At 37.8% G+C, this 19884-nt stretch overlaps 1 protein-coding gene across 3 annotated transcripts in view; it reads left to right on the forward strand.

Moving 5' to 3' along the window:
* Positions 1–19884, forward strand: part of AVL9 (AVL9 cell migration associated) — a 68754-nt gene that overhangs the window by 31837 nt on the left and 17033 nt on the right. For 2 of the 3 annotated variants that reach the window (XR_014246790.1, XM_082399454.1), the window contains exons 6-10: positions 665–731; positions 1908–1948; positions 3079–3117; positions 7297–7366; positions 14670–15208. Coding sequence is in view for 2 of the 3 variants with exons in the window: in XM_082399454.1 (XP_082255580.1) it covers positions 665–731; positions 1908–1948; positions 3079–3117; positions 7297–7366; positions 14670–15208 (756 nt within the window). In the remaining variant the exon portion in view is untranslated. Of the gene's footprint in view, positions 1–664; positions 732–1907; positions 1949–3078; positions 3118–7296; positions 7367–12579; positions 12640–14669; positions 15209–19884 lie in introns of all 3 variants that reach the window. The other variant, XM_082399455.1, reaches the window with a different exon arrangement.

Below are 19884 nucleotides of genomic sequence, written 5' to 3' on the forward strand. Positions count from 1 at the left end.
AAGACAGATTCATGAATCAAGTAGACTTTTAATAGCGTGAGCTAATCATTTATTAGCTTAAGAAGGACATTCTTCTTTGAAAATAATATTGAAGGGCCAATGATCATCCCAAAATGTACAGTTCATACTTATTAAACTTAATGAAACCATCTTTTATTAGAAAATAATGATTGACAGTTGACTATAACATAAATGTTTCTGTTAATGGATAATAGCCCTTTCGCTATGGCATTGCTTCTCTACATTTGTTATCTTAATAATACACTGAACAGTATGTTTATATATCACATTTCTGGATCCTAACTCCCATACTAAAAAACACAGAAAAACCACATTCCTATTTTACTGAAGATGGATAATATGTTTTTCTTGAGGCTGCCATGGATGTATAGAACATGGATCTCTCCTGGATTCTAGTGAGAGTAGGACAGTTAGTTATTTAGCAAGGAAGTAGAGGAAATTTATCCTAGGAATCCGTACCACCATGGGAATGAATCAAGCTCTAATATGTAGAGGAAGAGAAGGAAGGATTGCTGGAAACTGGCAAGTTTCAGAGAGACAAAATTGCCTCAGTTAAAGAACTAATTTTCCCTTGGTCACCCCATTTCTAATTCAGTGTCTAAAATGATAGTAAAGTGTTCTAAACTGAATTTGTATTTTATAGGAGCTCTATGAACATATGAATAGTTCCCTGAGAGGAACTTCATTAGAAGGATCCCAGGTATATCTTGGTAAGTCACTTTTTTACAAGTCAGAAGAAATGCCCTCATTTCTTTTTGTTTGGCATGCTGAGTTGCATGTAAAACTTCATGATAAGAATTACGTTTCTATATGGGATCTAAATTCCCCAACATTTGATGCTGCTGCTTCCTTAAATATCTTCTTAGGCAGTATTTACATTAAGAAGGGTTGTAACATACTTGTATCAAAATTTACAACTATTATTGTATAAGGAAAATTTCTGCTTTTCAGAGTAATAATGGAAGTTTTTTCTTTTCCTTACATTAATGCTGACCAGGTCAATTCCCTGTCATAACACAGAGGGAGAGCAAGAGAGAGAGATCTGCTTATTAGCTCTTTTCTATTCTAAGATCTTTCAAGTTGAGGGTTTTATGCTGTTTTGACAACCCAGAACATTCGTTCGTGTGTTAGGCACTCAATAAATGTCCTTTTCATGTTTTAAAAAAATTGTTGATCACATAGTGGTTTATGCTTGCTCAATTCCCATTTTAGCATGATGTAGCCAAACCCTGGTACTTCACTTTTGCAATCCTGTGTGTAATGTAAGCTGGTTACAAAGCTCCTATTCTGAGAATATGTTTTTCTCTAAATTAATTTATTTTGTCTAATGGCAGATGATCAGAGAAGATTGTGATTCAGAAATAGTAGCCTATGGGGTGTAGTGACCAAAAACCATGTTTAAATGATTGACTGCCACAGTAGTACAAGCTTTGTAGTTTCTAAACTTGGGTAATTTGTAAGATGGCTGGAAAATGGGGAGGTGTTAGAGCTGCATGACCACAACACGAGCCACTAGCCACATGTGACTGTTTACATTTAGATTAGAATTAATAGAAATTAAATAAAATTTAAAAATCAGTTTGTCAGTCACACTTGCCATATTTCAAGTGCTCAGTGACCACATATGGCTACTCTATTGGACAGTGAAGATTTAGAACATTTTCATTATTGCAGAAAGTTCTATCGCAGTGCTGTTTGACTGTTAACAGTATTTGATAAATTCTGATTATGCGTGTGCACAATGAGATACTACATAAATATTTAAATATTTGCATATTCCTACTTTTACCTGCCTTTCTTTTGAGGAGGTTAAAACTTTCTTTGACAAAAACAGTAGGTTGTAGTCACAGATTAGCTTTTTTTTTTTTTTTTTTTTAACATTATAGGTCTGTCTCCTCGAGATCTTGTACTTCATTTTCGACACAAGGTATGAAACGTTATTTAACTTATGATGTACTAAAATTATTTAACTGGGCAAATTCCATGAGCTGCATGGTCTAATGCAGATTGTGGCATAACCATGTTTTAGTTTTTCTGAGACAGCTGTCATAGTGATACAAAGTTGAAAGTGTTGGTAGTGCTCATATGATAGAAATTTCTAAAAGTATACAAATAGTGTCTGTTTATTTCTGTTCAGGATAGGATACTTTTTTCTATGGTTTTTGTAATTTCGGATATCATGAAATCAGAGTGGAAAGAAACTTTTCTTTTTTTCACAGGATGTTGAGTATCATTCCCCGTGCTATAGAACCTTGTTGTTTATCCATTCTCTATGTAATATCTTGCATCTACCAATCCCAGACTCCCAGTTCACTCCTCCCCCACACCCCCCCATACACACGTGGCAACTACATGTCTGTTCTCTACGTCTGTGAGTCTTTCATGGATAAGTTCATTTATGTCATATTTTAGATTCCACATATAAGTGATACCTGTGGCATTTGTCTTTCTCTTTCTGACTTACTTCACTTAGTATGATAATCTCTAGCTCCATCTGTGTTGCTGCAAATGGCATTATTTCATTCTTTTTTATGACTGAGTAGTATTCCATTGTGTATATATACCACATCTGAAAGAAACATGTTTTTATCTTGCAGAATATTTTATATGTTGCCCTGAGAGTGAAACATTTTCCAGTAAAATATCTACGCTTATATCTTTTGATCTCTATTCTTAAGGCATCTGTTGACTGGGACATACACACATTGATCATTCACTTAACAGCTCTAATGAGTATCTGCTCTGTGAATGCCCTGGACATCCAGAAGTAAATGAATAGTACCTTACCTTTAAGGAGCTTGCAGATATTTCAAGAAAAACTGGCACAACTTATTCCAAAAAGTGCAATTTGATAGCAATTTAAGTGGTATTCACATTTTTAGAGGACACAGGAATTTCTCAGTATAAGTTCATAATTTTCAATGTAGTGTTTAAAGCACTAGAATTATTTAATATTATTGATTCAATGATACATGGTTATGTTTGAGGAGAGGCAAAGGCAAATGAAAAATAGGCTTGAGTTTCTTATTTTAATACAATTTTTTTTTCTTTCTTCAGGTCCTAATCCTGTTTAAACTAATTCTTCTTGAAAAAAAGGTGAGATTTGAATGTTTGGAATATTTAATATTTAATATTTATTGACATTTCTTAAATACTATATAAAATTGAAACTAATGGTAAAATATAAATTAAGACTTTTTTGGCTATAAAAGTACAGTGGGCTAAAGCACATATTTTTGTCCACTACTATAGAAGTGTAAATTCGTGCAGTCTTTTTTGGGGGTAGTTTGATAGTATTCAGTTATCAGAATGGTTTTGACTATAGATAACAAAGTTCTCTTGATTGATTGATTGGTTGCCATGCCGTGCGGCATGAGGGATCTTAGTTACTCTACCAGGGATCAAACCCATGCCCCCTAGAGTGGAAGCGCAGAATCTTAACCACTGGACCACCAAGGAAGTCCCGAAAACTCAATTTAAATTGACTTAAAAAATAAGGAAATGTATTGGCTCGCTTCAGACTTCAGAGTGGATTGACTGAATGGTTTGACAATATAATAAATACCTAGATTTTTTCCATCTCTTTGTTCTATGGTCCACAGTGCTTGCTTTATCTTGAGCCTAACTTCCCTTGTAGTGTAGGATAACTGCCAACAGTAATTGAACTATGTGCTTCCTTAGCTATAACTGGTGGCAGAGATAATACCTCTTCCCAAACCATTTAATAAGGATTCTTCCTGTCAATTCCTTTGGGCCTATGAGGCCATGTGCCTACCCAGAACCAGTAATTGTTGCCAAAGAAATGCCTGTACTGATTGGCTTAAACCTGGGTTCCAGACCATTCTCTAGGACAAAGGGATGGGATTGCAATGATTTTAGAGCAAAGATTTGATGAGGGATTTTAGACCAAGAGTCTACACACTAGGCCCCAGGGCCAAATCTGGTCTACCACCCATGTTGTAAATAAAGTTTTTTTGGAACATAGTTAAGGCCATTCTTTTTCTTATTGTTTATGGCTGCTTTTGTATTACAGTGGGACAGTTGAGTAGTTGGGACAGAGACCAAATGGCCCACAAATGAAAAATGCTTACTATCTGACCCTCTATAGAAAAGTTTGCTGACCTCTGGTTTAGAGTAATGAGGATCCATCCCTGGATCTGTGGCCAGTTATATACACTGTATTACTGTGCTCAGTAGAGTAGGGTGGAATGGATATTGGAGAGTCAGCCATTCACAATATCCAGTATATTTTGTTTCCATAAAAATGTTTATCTGTTTGGCCCAGTAATTGTCCTCTTAGAGGTTTATTTTCCAGAATTAATTCTTAGTTGACGTAAAGCTCTATCTAAGAGATTCTTTCCGTCATTTTTAATAATGAATTATCAGTGACTAAGTAAGTATTGATTTATTTTGTATATAATTTCCAAACAACAAAAAAGATTCTGGGTGGGTTTTTTTATTGTTGTAAAGATGTTTCATGGCATGTTAAGTGAAAAAAGTTTGCCCAGCTACATATCAAGCCCATGATTCCAATTTTATAAATAAATATGTATTCATTGAAAAGAGAGTAGGAGGAAAGACAGCAACAGTTTGGTGAGAATATCGGCTATATTTTTAAGAAGGAAATACACTTTTCTGTATTCTAGCTTTCTGGATGAATATGTATGCTTTCTTCAAACAGAAAAATAGTAAATTTTTAAAAAGTGAATGAAACTAACACGTACTAGTACAGTGTTTCAACCTTTAAAAAAAGTTTATACTTGTAAAATACACATAACATATAATTAACCATCTTAACTATTTTTAAGTGTACAGTTTTGTGGTGTTAAGTATGTTCATGTTGTACTATTATCATCCATCTGTAAAACTCTTTTCATTGTGCAAAACTGAAACTCTGTACCCATTAAACACTAACTCCTCGTTCTCCCCTTCTCCCACCTGCTGGCAACCACCCTTCTATTTTCTGTCTCTATGAATTGGGCTACTCTAGGTTCCTCATATAAATGAAATCATAGGTGTTTCTTTTTGTGACTGGCTTATTTCACTTAGCATAGTGTCCTCAAGGTTCATCCATGTACAACAGATGTCCGAATTTCCTCCCTTTTTAAGGATGAATAATATTCCATGTATGTACATACCACATTTTGGCTGTCATGAATAATGCTGCTATGAACATGGGTCTATGTATGTCTCTTCAAGACCTTGCTTTCAGTTTTTTGGAGTGTATACCCAGAAGTGGTATTGCTGGATCACATGTTAGTTCTATTTTTAATTTTTTGAGGAACTGCCATCTTTTCCACAGTAGCTACATCATTTTACATTCCTACCAACAGTGCATAAGTGTGCCGATTTATCCACATCCTCTCCAACACTTGTTATTTTCAGGTGTTTTGATAGTAGCCATCCCTAATAGGTATGAGGTGATATCTCCTGGGTTTGATTTGCATTTTCCTAATGATTAGTTATGTTGAGCACCTTTTCATGTGCTTTTTGGCCACTTGCATATCTTCCTTGGAGAAACGTGTATCCAAATCCTTTGCCCATTTTTAATCAGGTTTGTTTTTTTGTTGTTGAGTTGTAGGTTTCAAACTTTTTATTGCAACCCATAATAAAAAATGTTCTTTGTTGCAACCTAGAGCCCATGTGGATACATGTTTCTGAAATAAAAGTTTGCAAAATAATATTTAACCTAGCCACATGCAGTGACATTTATGATCAAGTAGACTTTATTTAATGTGGCAAATCACAGGTACACACTTTTTATATTGGTTTGATAAAGTAAGGACATCTTTTAATGCAGTCTTGGTTTCTCTGTACTTGCAAAGCACTCAAATAAGCAATGTGTAAGGAGAGCACAGGAGATTGTGGGTGCTATGCTTTACCGGATATCATTTAGTGCCACTAAATGATTTAATTGTTTAAAAAAAGAAAAAAATCTCACCTGAGCAACTATATGCTTGTTTTTTTCCTCTAATTATCACCAGCGTTAGTTTTAGTGCAATATCTAACTGAACCCTGTTCCAGTTTAATTTTTCTCAATTTTTATTCTGAAAAATGTCAAACCTACAGGAAAGTTGATAGAGTAATATATAATGAACACTTTTATACCCTTCATCTGTATTTATGAGTTGTTAACATTTTGCTTTTGTATTACATTGCTTTATATGTGTTCATTTTTCTCCCTGAATCATAATAATTTTAAACTAATTTGTAGACGCCATGGTACTTCATCCCTAAATACTTTGGGACAGCAGTCCCCAACCTTTTTGGCACCAGAGACCAGTTTCGTGGAAGACGGTATTTCCATGGATCGGGGGCGGGGCTGGGGGGATGGTTCAGGTGGTAATGCAAGCGATGGGGAGCAGCACATGAAGCTTTGCTCACTCGCCAGCCGCTCACCTCCTGCTGTGCGGCCCGGTTCCTAACAGGCCCTGGACGGGCACCAGTCTGTGGCCCCGGGGTTGGGGACACCTGCTTTAGGATATATTTGTTAAGAATAAGGGTACATTCCTACATAGACAAAATACCATTTTCACATTCAAGAAATTTAAGATTGATATAATAAGTGCTATCTAATGTACAGTCCATTTTCACATTTCCCCAGATGTCATAATAATGTGCTATAAGCTGGTTGCTTTTCTTAATCTGGAGACCAAGGATCATTTATTGCATTGTTAGCTTTCTTTAATCTCAAACAGTGGCACCACCTCGCTCTGTTTTTGTTTTTATGACATTGGCCTTTTAATTTTTTTTTTTTTTAAGAATCCAGATTAGTTGCATTATAATATTAGATTTGTCTGATTGTTGTCTTGTCACTAGTTTCAGATTAAACTTTTCTGGCAAGAATACAGGTGGTGGTGTGTCCTTCTCTCGGGGCATCACAACAGGCGCCCCATAACTGTTTGTATTATTATTGGCAATGTGAAATTTGATGATCTGATTCAGGTGGTGGTTGCCGGGTTTCTTCAAATTAGGTACTTGTTTTTTCTCTTTGCAATTAATAGGTAAACTGTGGGTTGATAAATTTGAAGGTATGTGGATATCCTGTTACCCAACAACCTTTCACAGTAGTTTTAGCATCCATTGGTAATTTTTACCTGAACCATGATAGATGCTTGGTGATTTTCTGATTCTATCATAAATTCTGTATGTATTAGCTGTTATAGTTCTGTAAAGAAGAGTTTTCCCCTCTCCCTTCTTTTCTTTTTTCTTGTTTTAAAGTATCATTGTGGACTCATGGATTTTCTGATTTAATTTTGATTGACTCCATTTCAGGTTCTCTTTTATATTTCTCCAGTGAATAAATTGGTGGGTGCCCTGATGACAGTGTTATCCCTTTTTCCAGGTAAGAGCGTAGCAGTTTCTACTCTTTCTTTTTTTAATTTGTCCTGGACCTTTTTTTTTTGAAATTAATTTATTTGTTTATTTTCGGCTGCATTGGGTCTTTGTTGCTGCGCACGACCTTTCTTTAGTTGCGGCGAGCGGGGGCTACGCTTTGTTGCGGTGAGCGGGGGCTATGCTTCGCTGCGGTGCGTGGGCTTATCATTGCGGTGGCTTCTCTTGTTGCAGAGCACGGCTCTAGGCGCACGAGCTTCAGTAGTTGTGGCACATGGACTCAGTAGTTGTGGCGCCGGGCTTAGTTGCTCGGCAGCATGGGGGATCTTTCTGGACCAGGGCTTGAACCTGTGTCCCCTGCATTAGCAGGCGGATTCTTAACCACTGTACCACCAAGGAAGCCCTGTCCTGGACTTTTTTTTTTAATATTAATTTATTTTTATTTTTTTGAATTTTATTTTTTATACAGCAGGTTCTTATTAGTTATCTATTTTATACATATTAGTGTATATACTTATTTATTTTTGACTGCATTGGGTCTTTGTTGCTACCTGCGGGCTTTCTCTAGTTGTGGTGAGCAGGGGTTAATCTTCGTTGTGGTGCGCAGGCTTCTCATTGCAGTGGCTTCTCTTATTGCAGAGCATTGGCTCTAGGCACGCAGGCTTCAGTAGTTGTGGCTCGCAGGCTCTAGAGCGCAGGCTCAGTAGTTGTGGCACACGGGCTTAGTTGATCCACGGCATGTGGGATCTTCCTTGACCAGGGCTCAACCCCATGTCCCCTGCATTGGCAGGCGGATTTTTAACCACTGCTCCACCAGAGAAGTCCCTGGACCTTTGAATGATAAAAATTTTCAAGGAAAAAGTGGTTAGGGTTACCATTCTATCTTTTTTTTTCTCCAAAAGTTTATTTTTTATTTTTTAAAAAAATATTTGTTTATATATTCGGCTGCACTGGGTCTTAGTTGCGTCACGTTGGATCTTTGTTGCGGCACACGGGATCTCTTAGTTGCGACATGGGGTAATCTTTTTTTTTTTTTTAATAAATTTATTTTTTCTTTATTTATTTTATTTTTGGCTGTGTTGGGTCTTCGTTGCTGCGCATGGGCTTTCTCTAGTTGTGGCAAGCGGGGGCTACTCTTCGTTGTGGTGCACGGGCTTCTCATTGCGGTGGCTTCTCTTGTTGCAGAGCACAGTCTCTAGGTACACAGGCTTCAGTGGTTGTGGCTCACGGGTTCTAGAGTGCAGGCTCAGTACTTGTGGCGCATGGGCTTAGTTGCTCCATGGCATGTGGGATCTTCCTGGACCAGGGCTCAAACCTGTGTCCCCTGCATTGGCAGGCGGATTCTTAACCACTGCGCCACCAGGGAAGCGACATGGGGGAATCTATTAGCTGTGTGGCATGTGGGATCTAGTTTCCTGACATTTTCACTTTGGCAATAGGTTTCTCTTTTGTCTGAGATTTTCTTTTCTCTCTCCATTTTTTTGGAATTTATTTTTTTATACAGCAGTTTCTCATTAGTTATCCGTTTTATACACATCAGCGTATACATGTCAATCTCAATCGCCCAATTCATCACACCACCACCTCACCGCCCCGCCACTTTCCCCCCTTGCTGTCCATACGTTTGTCCTCTACAACTGTGTCTCTATTTCTGCCCTGCAAACCGGTTCATCTGCACCATTTTTCTAGGTTCCACATATATGCATTAATATACAATATTTGTTTTTCTTTTTCTGACTTACTTCACTCCGTATGACAGTCTCTAGGTCCATCCACATCTCTACAAATGACCCAATTTCATTCCTTTTTATGGCTTAGTAATATTCCGTTATATATATGTACCACATCTTCTTTATCCATTCGTCTGTCGATGGGCATTTAGGTTGCTTCCATGTCCTGGCTATTGTAAATAGTGCTGCAGTGAACATTGGGGTGCATGTGTCTTTTTGAATTATGGTCTTCTCTGGGTATATGCCCAGGAGTGGGATTGCTGGGTCATATGGTAATTCTATTTTTAATTTTTAAAGGAACCTCCATACTGTTCTCCATAATGGCTGTATCAATTTACATTCCCACCAACAGTGCAAGAGGGTTCCCTTTTCTCCACACCCTCTCCAGCATTTGTTGTTTGTAGTTTTTCTGATGATGCCCATGCTAACTGGTGTGAGGTGATACCTCATTGTAGTTTTGATTTGCATTTCTCTAATAATTAGTGAAGTTGAGCAGCTTTTCATGTGCTTCTTGGCCATCTGTATGTCTTCTTTGGAGAAATGGCTGTTTAGATCTTCTGCCCATTTTTGGATTGGGTTGTTCATATTTTTAATATTGAGCTGCATGAACTATTTATATATTTTAGAGATTAATCCTTTGTCCATTGATTCATTTGCAAATATTTTCTCCCATTCTGAGGGTTGTCTCTTCATCTTGCTTGTGGTTTCCTTTGCTGTGCAAAAGCTTTTAAGTTTCATTAGGTCCCATTTATTTATTTTTGTTTTTATTTCCATTACTCTAGGAGGTGGATCAAAAAAAGATCTTGCTGTGATTTATGTCAAAGAGTGTTCTTCCTATGTTTTCCTCTGAGAGTTTTATAGTGTCCAGTCTTACATTTAGGTCTCTAATCCATTTTGAGTTTATTTTTGTGTATGGTGTTAGGGAGTGTTCTAATTTCATTCTTTTACATTCAGCTGCCCAGTTTTCCCAGCACCACTTATTGAAGAGACTGTCTTTTCTCCATTGAATATCCTTGCCTCCTTTGTCATAGATTAGTTGACTATAGCTGCATGGATTTATCTCTGGGCTTTCTAACCTGTTCCATTGATCTATATTTCTGTTTCTGTGCCAGTACCATATTGTCTTGATTACTGTAGCTTTGTAGTACAGTCTGAGGTCAGGGAGTCTGATTCCTCCAGCTCCGTTTTTTTCTCCCTCAAGACTGCTTTGGCTATTCAGGGTCTTTTATGTCTCCATACAAATTTTAAGATTTTTTTGTTCTAGTTCTGTAAAAAATGCCATTAGTGATTTGATAGGGATTGCATTGAATCTGTAGATTGCTTTGGGGAGTATAGTCATTTACACATTATTGATTCTTCCAATCCAAGAACATGGTATATCTCTCCATCTGTTTGTATCATCTTTAATTTCTTTCATCAGTGTCTTATAGTTTTCTGCATACAGGTCTTTTGTCCCCCTAGGTAGGTTTATTCCTAGGTATTTTATTCTTTTTGTTGCAGTGGTAAATGGGAGTGTTTCCATAATTTCTCTTTCAGGTTTTTCATAATTAGTGTATAGGAATGCAAGAGATTTCTGTGCATTAATTTTGTATCCTGCAACTTTATCAAATTCATTGATTAGCTCTAGTAGTTTTCTGGTGACATCTTTAGGATTGTCTATGTATAGTATCATGTCATCTGCAAACAGTGACAGTTTTACTTCTTTTCCAATTTGTATTCCTTTTCTTTCTTTTTCTTCTCTGATTGCCATGGCTAGGACTTCCAAAACTATGTTGAATAATAGTGGCGAGAGTGGACATCCTTGTCCTGTTCCTGATCTTAGAGGAAATGCTTTCAGTTTCTCACCATTGAGAATGATGTTTGCTGTGGGTTTCTCGTATATGGACTTTATTATGTTGAGGTAGGTTCCCTCTATGCCCACTTTCTGGAGAGTTTTTATCATAAATGGGTGTTGAATGTTGTCAAAAGCTTTTACTGCGTCTATTGAGATGATCATATGGTTTTTATTCTTCAACTTGTTAATGTGGTGTATCACATTGATTGATTTGCATATATTGAAGAATCCTTGCATCCCTGGGATAAATCCCACTTGATCATGGGGGTGTTGATCACTTAACATCCTTTTAATGTGTTGTTGCATTCTGTTTGCTAGTATTTTGTTGAGGATTTTTGCATCTATATTCATCAGTGATATTGGTCTGTAATTTTCTTTTTTTGTAGTATCTTTGTCTGGTTTTGGTATCAGGGTGATGGTGGCCTCGTAGAATGAGTTTGGGAGTGTTCCTTCCTCTGCAATTTTTTGGAAGAGTTTGAGAAGGGTGGGTGTTAGCTCTTCTCTAAATGTTTGATAGAGTTCACCTGTGAAGCCATCTGATCCTGGACTTGTGTTAGTTGGAAGATTTTTAATCACAGTTTCAATTTCATTACTTGTGATTGGTCTGTTCATATTTTCTGCTTCTTCCTGGTTCAGTCTTGGAAGGTTATACCTTTCTAAGAATTTGTCCATTTCTTCCAGGTTGTCCATTTTATTGTCATAGAGTTGCTTGTAGTAGTGTCTTAGGATGCTTTGTATTTCTGCGGTGTCTGTTGTAACATCTCCTTTTTCATATCAGATTTTATTGATTTGAGTCCTCTCCCTCTTTTTCTTGATGAGTCTGGCTAATGGCTTATCACTTTTGTGTATCTTCTCAAAGAACCAGCTTTTAGTTTTTTTGATCTTTGCTGTTGTTTTCTTTGTTTCTATTTCATTTATTTCTGCTCTGATCTTTATGATTTCTTTCCGTCTGCTAACTTTGGGTTTTGTTTGTTCTTCTTTCTCTAATTCCTTTAGGTGTAAGGTTAGATTTTGTATTTGAGATGTTTCTTGTTTCTTTTTTTTTTTTAATAAATTTATTTATTTTTGGCTGCGTTGGGTCTTCATTGCTGCGCGCGGGCTTTCTCTAGTTGTGGTGAGCGTGGCCTACTCGTCGTTGTGGTGCGCGAGCTTCTCATTGCAGTGGCTTCTCTTGTTGCAGAGCACAGGCTCTAGGCGCACGGGCTTCAGTAGTTCTGGCTTGTGGGCTCTAGAGCGCAGCCTCGGTAATTGTGGCACATGGGTTTAGTTACTCTGTGGCATGTGGGTCTTCCCGGACCAGGGCTTGAACCCATGTCCCCTGCACTGGGAGGCGGACTCTCAACCACTGTGCCACCAGGGAAGCCCGTTTCTTGTTTCTTGAGGTAGGCTTGTATTGCTATAAACTTCACTCTTACAACTGCTTTTGCTGCATCCCATGGGTTTTCGATCGTTGTGTTTTCATTGTCATGTGTCTCTAGGTGTTTTTTGATTTCCTCTTTGATTTCTTCAGTGATCTCTTGGTTATTTAGTAATGTATTGTTTAGCCTCCATGTGTTTGTGTTTTTTTACACTTTTTTCCCTTTTATTGATTTCTAATCTCATAGCATTGTGGTCAGAAAAGATGCTTGATATGATTTCAGTTTTCTTAAATTTACTGAGGCTTGATTTGTGACCCAAGATGTGATCTATCCTGGAGAATGTTCCATCCGCACTTGAGAAGAAAGTGTAATCTGCTGTTTTTGGATGGAATGTCCTATAAATATCAGTTAAATCTATCTGGTCTATTGTGTCATTTAAAGCTTCTGTTTCCTTATTAATTTTCTGTCTGGATGATCTGTCCATTGGTGTAAGTAAGGTTTTAAAGTCCCCCACTATTATTGTGTCACTGTCGATTTCCTCTTTTATAGCTGTTAGCAGTTGCCTTATGTATTGAGGTGCTCCTATATTGGGTGCATATATATTTATAATTATTATATCTTCTTCTTGGATTTGTCCCTTGATCATTATGTAGTGTCCTTCCTTGTCTCTTGTAACATTCTTTATTTTAAAGTCTATTTTATCTGATATGAGTATTGCTACTCCAGCTTTCTTTTGATTTCCATTTGCATGGAATATCTTTTTCCATCCCCTCACTTTCAGTCTGCATGTGTCCCTAGGTCTGAAGTGGGTCTCTTGTAGACATCATATATATGGGTCTTGTTTTTGTATCCATTCAGCAAGCCTTTGTCTTTTGGTTGGGCATTTAATCCATCCACATTTAAGGTAATTATCGATATGTATGTTCCTATTACCATTTTCTTAATTGTTTTGGGTTTGTTGTTTCCCGCTTAGAGAAGTTCCTTTAGCATTTGTTGTTGAGCTGGTTTGGTGGTGCTGAAATCTCTTAGCTTTTGCTTGTCTGTAAAGCTTTTGATTTCTCCATTGAATCTGAATGAGATCCTTGCCGGGTAGAGTAATCTTGGTTGTAGGTTCTTCCCTTTCATCACTTTAAATATGTCATGCCACTCCCTTCTGGCTTGTAGAGTTTCTTCTGAGAAATCAGCTGTTAACCTTATGGGAGTTCCCTTGTATGTTATTTGTCGTTTTTCCCTTGCTGCTTTCAATAATTTTTCTTTGTCTTTAATTTTTGCCAATTTGATTACTATTTGTCTCAGCATGTTTCTCTTTGGGTTTATCCTGTATGGGACTCTCTGCGCTTCGTGGACTTGGGTGGCTATTTCCTTTCCCATGTTAGGGAAGTTTTCAACTATAATCTCTTCAAATATTTTTTCGGGTCCTTCTCTCTCTCTTCTCCTTCTGGGACCCCTATTATGCGAATGTTACTGTGTTTAATGTTGTCCCAGAGGTCTCTTAGGCTGTCTTCATTTCTTTTCATTCTTTTTTCTTTATTCTGTTCCACAGCAGTGAATTCCACCATTCCATCTTCCAGGTCACTTATCCGTTCTTCTGCCTCAGTTATTCTGCTATTGATTCCTTCTAGTGTACTTTTCATTTCAGTTATTGTATTGTTCATCTCAGTTTGTTTGCTCCTTAATTCTTCTAGGTCTTTGTTAACCATTTCTTGCATCTTCTTGATCTTTGCCTCCATTCTTTTTCTGAGGTCCTGGATCACCTTCACTATCATTATTCTGAATTCTTTTTCTGGAAGGTTGCCTATCTCCACTTCATTTAGTTGTTTTTCTGGGGTTTTATTTTGTTCCTTCATGTGGTACATAGCCCTCTGCCTTTTCATCTTGTCTATCTATGAATGTAGTTTTTGTTCCACAGGCTGCAGGATTGTAGTTCTTCTTGCTTCTGCTCTCTGTTCTCTTTTTTTCTCATTGAAATTTGTGCAAACATAGCTTATTAAAATTTTTATAGGAGAGTTCCACTCTTCTGTTTGTATTTTTTAAAATTTTATTTTATTTTTTTATACAGCAGGTTCTTATTAGTTATCTACTTTGTACATATTAGTGTATGCATGTCAATCCCAATCTCCCAATTCATCCCACCACCACCCCAACGTCCCATGTTCCCCCCTTGGTGTCCATACATTTGTTGTCTACATCTGTGTCTCTACTTCTGCCTTGCAAACCAGTTCACGTGTACCATTTTTCTAGATTCCACATATATGCGTTAATATACGATATTTGTATTTCCCTTTCTGACTTACTTCAGTGGAGTTCCACTATTTAAAGCAGAATATACAACTCTTGTTTTTCCTTTACCTTATTATAAGCCAAACTATTCTCCAATATTGTATGTTTTAGGCATGATTGAACATGGTCTCAGTGATAGTTCTCAGTATAGACCCCGAAAGAGTATGTCTGAAGATGTTGGGCTTCAAGAAAGTAATCCCCCTGAAGATGAATTTGTTTCTATGCCTGCTCCTGACATTTCAAATACCAACTTGGGAACTGTCAAGAAAATCATGATGGGAAACCATGGAAGAGATGCTGCCATCAAGACTGAAGAACCTTTGTTCCAGGTAGACGATGACAACAGTGAAGGACAGGAACCCAATGACAGCAATCAATATTTGAAACCTCCTTCTCGCCCATCTCCAGAGTCTTCAGAAAGTGACTGGGAGACCTTGGATCCTAGTGTCTTAGAGGACTCCTCCTTGAAAGAAAGAGAACAAGTGGGATCGGAACAGACAAACTCATTTCCAAAGGAGTCTTTGCCCTCAGACAGTCCTCCGATTACTGTACAACCTCAAGCTAACACAGGCCAGGTAGTCCTGATACCAGGGCTAATTTCCGGTTTGGAAGAGGACCAGTATGGCATGCCCCTGGCCATCTTCACAAAGGTAGGGTTTAAAATCCTTTATTAAGGCCCTTAAGGATATAACAAAATCCTTTTAGAATTTAACTTTTAGTGTTAAACACATTTTCAGTCTGAAAATTTTTCTTTGACTGTAAAATACACAGTGCTGTGGCATCTGTGACCATAGTGCAAGGCTACAGAGAATTAATTCAGGGGATTTTGAGGTCACCAATCACTGTATTTGGTCTGTTTTTAATTATTCAGGTTTATCTTTGGTGGGGGAGGAGGCAGTCTTGATTACATTAAATGAATGTATATTAAAATACGACAATTCCAAAAACTACAATTTTGTAAGAACAAGAAAGCTTAAATGGCTAACTTAAATATTAGTACCCCTCGTAGATATAATATAGTGTTTTGGTTAACTTGCCCTAAAAACTATTTTTTAATCTTTTTATGAAAAAACATTCAAAATGTATTTGTGATTTAACTTAACACAACGTAGTAAATCAAATTGAATCTTTGAGCCAGCATCTTATGTCCTAGGATATCATTTCTTGATGTCAGGAATATTTTAGGATTCTGGAAGCGACATTTGGTTTTTTTTGATTTTTCATCCTACTCAGGAGTTTCTCAGGAGAAACTCCTTATTTTATTGCCCTTCATGCATTATTTTTCAAAATGGAGCAGAAGAAAAAAATCCCATTTTTTTTTTTTAAGTAAAATTTATTTATTTATTTTTGGCTGCATTGGGTCTTCACTAATGTGCGCAGGCTTTCTCTAGTTGCAGCGAGCAGGGGCTGTTCTTCATTGTGGTGCGTGGGCTTCTCATTACAGTGGGTTCTCTTGCTGTGGAGCATGGGCTATAAGCGCACGGCCTTCAGTAGTTGTGGCAGACGGGCTTAGTTGATCCACGCTATGTGGAATCTTCTCAGACCAGGGATCGAACCAGTGTCCCCTGTACTGGCAAGCGGATTCTTAACCACTGTGCCACCAGCAAAGTCCCCCAATTCATTTTTTAGTCAAAAAGTATTTATTGCCTTCCTATGTGCTAGGCTCGTACTAGGTTCTAAATTCTTGCAACCATGGTCTTGCAATCTACCATGAAAGACAAATACATCTGTCCAGTAACGAGAGCAATGTTTTATGTTTTCTGTAAATACCTTGCTTTATTCCTGAAGTAAAAGAAAATGGATAGTATTGACTTGAACATGTATTTCCACTATATGATAGATTCTTTCTGGGTTTATTCAGTTTTACAAATAAGTAGTTGCCCCAAGTTAGTGTTGGCTGAATAGTTAACAGAAAATGCTGTCTTTGTTCATTTTGTGACCTGTTAGGGGATGCTGAAATTATCTTAATTGGTTTCATGATTGAACTAATGCACATTTTCTTAAAACTGGGATTCAGGAGCCTGGGGAGAAAACTCAGGGCTCTCAAACTACTGAGTATACTCAATAGCCACAAACTGTGGGTTTTCTGAACTCATATGTGAGTGTCATGACTGCCTATACGTTTTGGAGCCCTTACTTTGCTGCTTCACCCACCCACTCTAATTTTTATCACTGTGGAGATATCAAGAGGGAGGGATTTTGTTTTTGTCTGCCAGGTTGCCGAGTTAAAGCAATGGTAATGTGTTCTGTGTGCTTTTAATAAACCGTTTGGCAGAATATTCTTTTTGTGTCCATTATACCAGTACTGCGTATATGATGGGCTTACCACCATCATTATGGTAAATTAAACTTTTTTTTTGGTTTTATGTTTTATTGCGTAATATTCAAATCTAACTTGTTTAATCACAGTTTCAAATACAATTGCTGATTCTTTCATGTCAGTAGCTTTCAAATACGGAATATACTGAAAAGTGAATTGCCTTTAGGCTTTTTCTTTTTTTCTCTTGAAGATGTTAAAAATACTTGTACAGAAGAACTAGGTTAAAAAGCATCTTTTAAAAAAAATTATTTATTTATTTATTTTTGGCTGTGTTGAGTCTTCATTGCCGCACATGGGGTTTCTCTATTTGTGGCGAGCGGGGGCTACTCTTTGTTTTGGTGCGTGGGCTTCTCATTGCAGTGGCTTCTCTTGTTGAGGAGCACGGGCTCTAGGTGCGTGGGCTTCAGTAGTTGTGGCATGTGGGCTCAGTAGTTGTGGCTCACGGGCTCTGGAGTGCAGGCTCAGTAGTTGTGGCGCACGGGCTTAGTGGCTCCACGGCATGTGGGATCTTCCTGGACCAGGGCTCGAACCCGTGTCCCCTGCACTGGCAGGAGGATTCTTAACCACTGCGCCACCAGGAAAGCCCACAATTTGTAACTGTTTTAGTAAAACAAATATATGAAAGAATTAAAAGTATATGTAGTTGGAAACCAAAATTCTTTTCTGCCACATGTATTAAACCGCTTTATGTATTGCTTCTGAGTTTATATTTGGTTTGCTTGCTTACAGAGTATCATATTCAAATTTAGGGAACCTACAAATAACTCGTGACTAGCTAAAAAGTAATGGATGCATGTTTTTTAGTTTTATTTAAGTGGCACTATACTTTTTCTTTTTCCTCTCAACATTGTTTTTAGTTTCATCTGTAATTTTGCGTGAAGTTGTGTATTATTATTCCTCTGTAGTTTTCTGTTTTCAGCTATTCTGCAGCTTACGAACTCTGTGGATGGAGATCTACATTGTTTCCAATTTCTGGCTACTACAAATAATGCTTCTATGAAATTCTTATTCAGAAATCTTGGCTGTATACATGCAAGCATTTCTTTAGGATTCAGCACCTAGAAGTGGGAATACTGGATTACAGGGTATGGGTATGCTAGCTTTACTAGAATAATTCCAAACTGTTTTCTAAAGTGGTTGTGACAGTTTACATCCCCATAGCAGTGATTAAGAGTTCCCATTGTTTCACATTCTTACCAACACTTGTTATTGTCAAACTTCCTGATATTTAGCCAATCTGATAGTATCTTCTGGCTCTTAGTTTGTAATTTTTTTTCAGTAGTCACTATTGAGGTTGAGCATCTTTTCATGTTCTTCTTAACCATTTGGATTTCCCTTTGTGTACTCATTCTTCAAAGCTTCTGGATTGTTTCCCTTGTCGTCACTGATTTGTGGGACTTAAAGCTTTGTAGTTTTGACTTTCACATTTTGGGTTTTATCTACCTGGAATTAATTTTTGTGTGTGGTGAAGAAAGGGAGTCTGTCTCTGTGTTTTTTGTTGTTTCATTGGTGTATCTGTCTATCCCTGTGTCAGTCCTGCACTGTGTTAATTACCATGTATGTCGTGTCAGGCAGAGAAAAGGCTTCCCCTCTTGCTGTTGTTCTTCAAGAGTTTCTTAGCCCTTTGCATTTCCACATTAATTTTAGGATCAACTTAAGTTCTCACTCACACAGGTTGAGATTTTGAGAGATTACCTTTAAACGCTCGATAAAATTTTGGAGAGAACTGACATCCCTGCAGTATGGAGGCTTCCAGTTCATGAACATGCTTATCATCCCTGAACAGAGGAGAGATGAGAAAATGGCAGTTGGTCCTGATGGCATTGTAGCCCTTCCCAAGTCGCAGTGGAGAAGGCAGTATGCTTTTGCAGCTCTCTAGCAGGTCAGCTCACAACAGGTTTGCCAGATTTACCAAGCTGAGGTGTGTTTTTTGATGTTATTTGTTTTTTAGTTTTAATTGTGGTTTAAAAAAAAACAACATAAGATTTATCTTTACCATTTTTTTAAGATTTATTTTTATTTTTTAATTTATTTTTGGCTGCATTGGGTCTTTGTTGCTGTGCGCAGGCTTTCTTTAGTTGCGGCGAGTGGGGGCTACTCTTCATTGCGGTGCGTGGGCTTCGCATTGCAGTGGCTTCTCTTGTTGTGGAGCACGGGATCTAGGGACACGGGCTTCAGTGGTTGTGGCACGTGGGCTCAGTAGTTGTGGCTCACAGGCTCTAGAGCTCAGGCTTTAGTAGTTGTGGTACACAGGCTTAGTTGCTTTGCGGCATGTGGGATCTTCCCAGACCAGGGCTCGAACTCGTGTCCCCTGCATTGGCCGGCGGATTCTTAACCACTGCGCCACGAGGGAAGCCCCATCTCTACCATTTTTAAGTGCACAATTCAGTGGTGTTAAGTGTATTCTCATGGTTGTACTGCAGATGTCTAGAACTTTCTCATCTTGCAAAACTGAAACTCTATAACCTTTAAACCACAACTCCCCATTCTGCCCTCACCCCAGCCCTTGGCACCCATCATTGTTTCCATGAACTTGACTACTTTAAAATACCTTACATAAGTGGAATCATAATACAGCATTTATCTTTTTGTGACTGTCCTGTTTCAGTTAACATAATGTCCTCAAGGTTCATCCATGTTGTAGCATATGATAGGATTTCCTTCCTTCTCAAGGCTGAATAATATTCCGTTGTACGTAATACCACATTTTCTTTATCCATTTATCCATCGATGGACATATGGGTTGCTTCTACATTTTGGCTATTTTGAGTAGTGTGGCTGTGAACATAGGTGTGCAAATATCTCTTCAATTTTCTTTTTTTTTTTTTTTTAACCATTATATACTGCAGCTCCAAATGTGGAAGTTAAAGCATCCTAGAAAAGTGGAAAGCCATGGTGAGTTTGGGTGTAGAGGCTGCTCTATGTGAAAGTACCCAGGCTCTTGCTGCCACCAGACACTGAAGACCTTTAAAAGATTTAGGCTAAATTGACCATCGTTAAAAGTAA

The sequence above is a fragment of the Balaenoptera borealis genome (genome assembly GCF_965194805.1).
Source record: "Balaenoptera borealis genome assembly, chromosome: 7".
Lineage (NCBI taxonomy): Eukaryota > Metazoa > Chordata > Mammalia > Artiodactyla > Balaenopteridae > Balaenoptera > Balaenoptera borealis.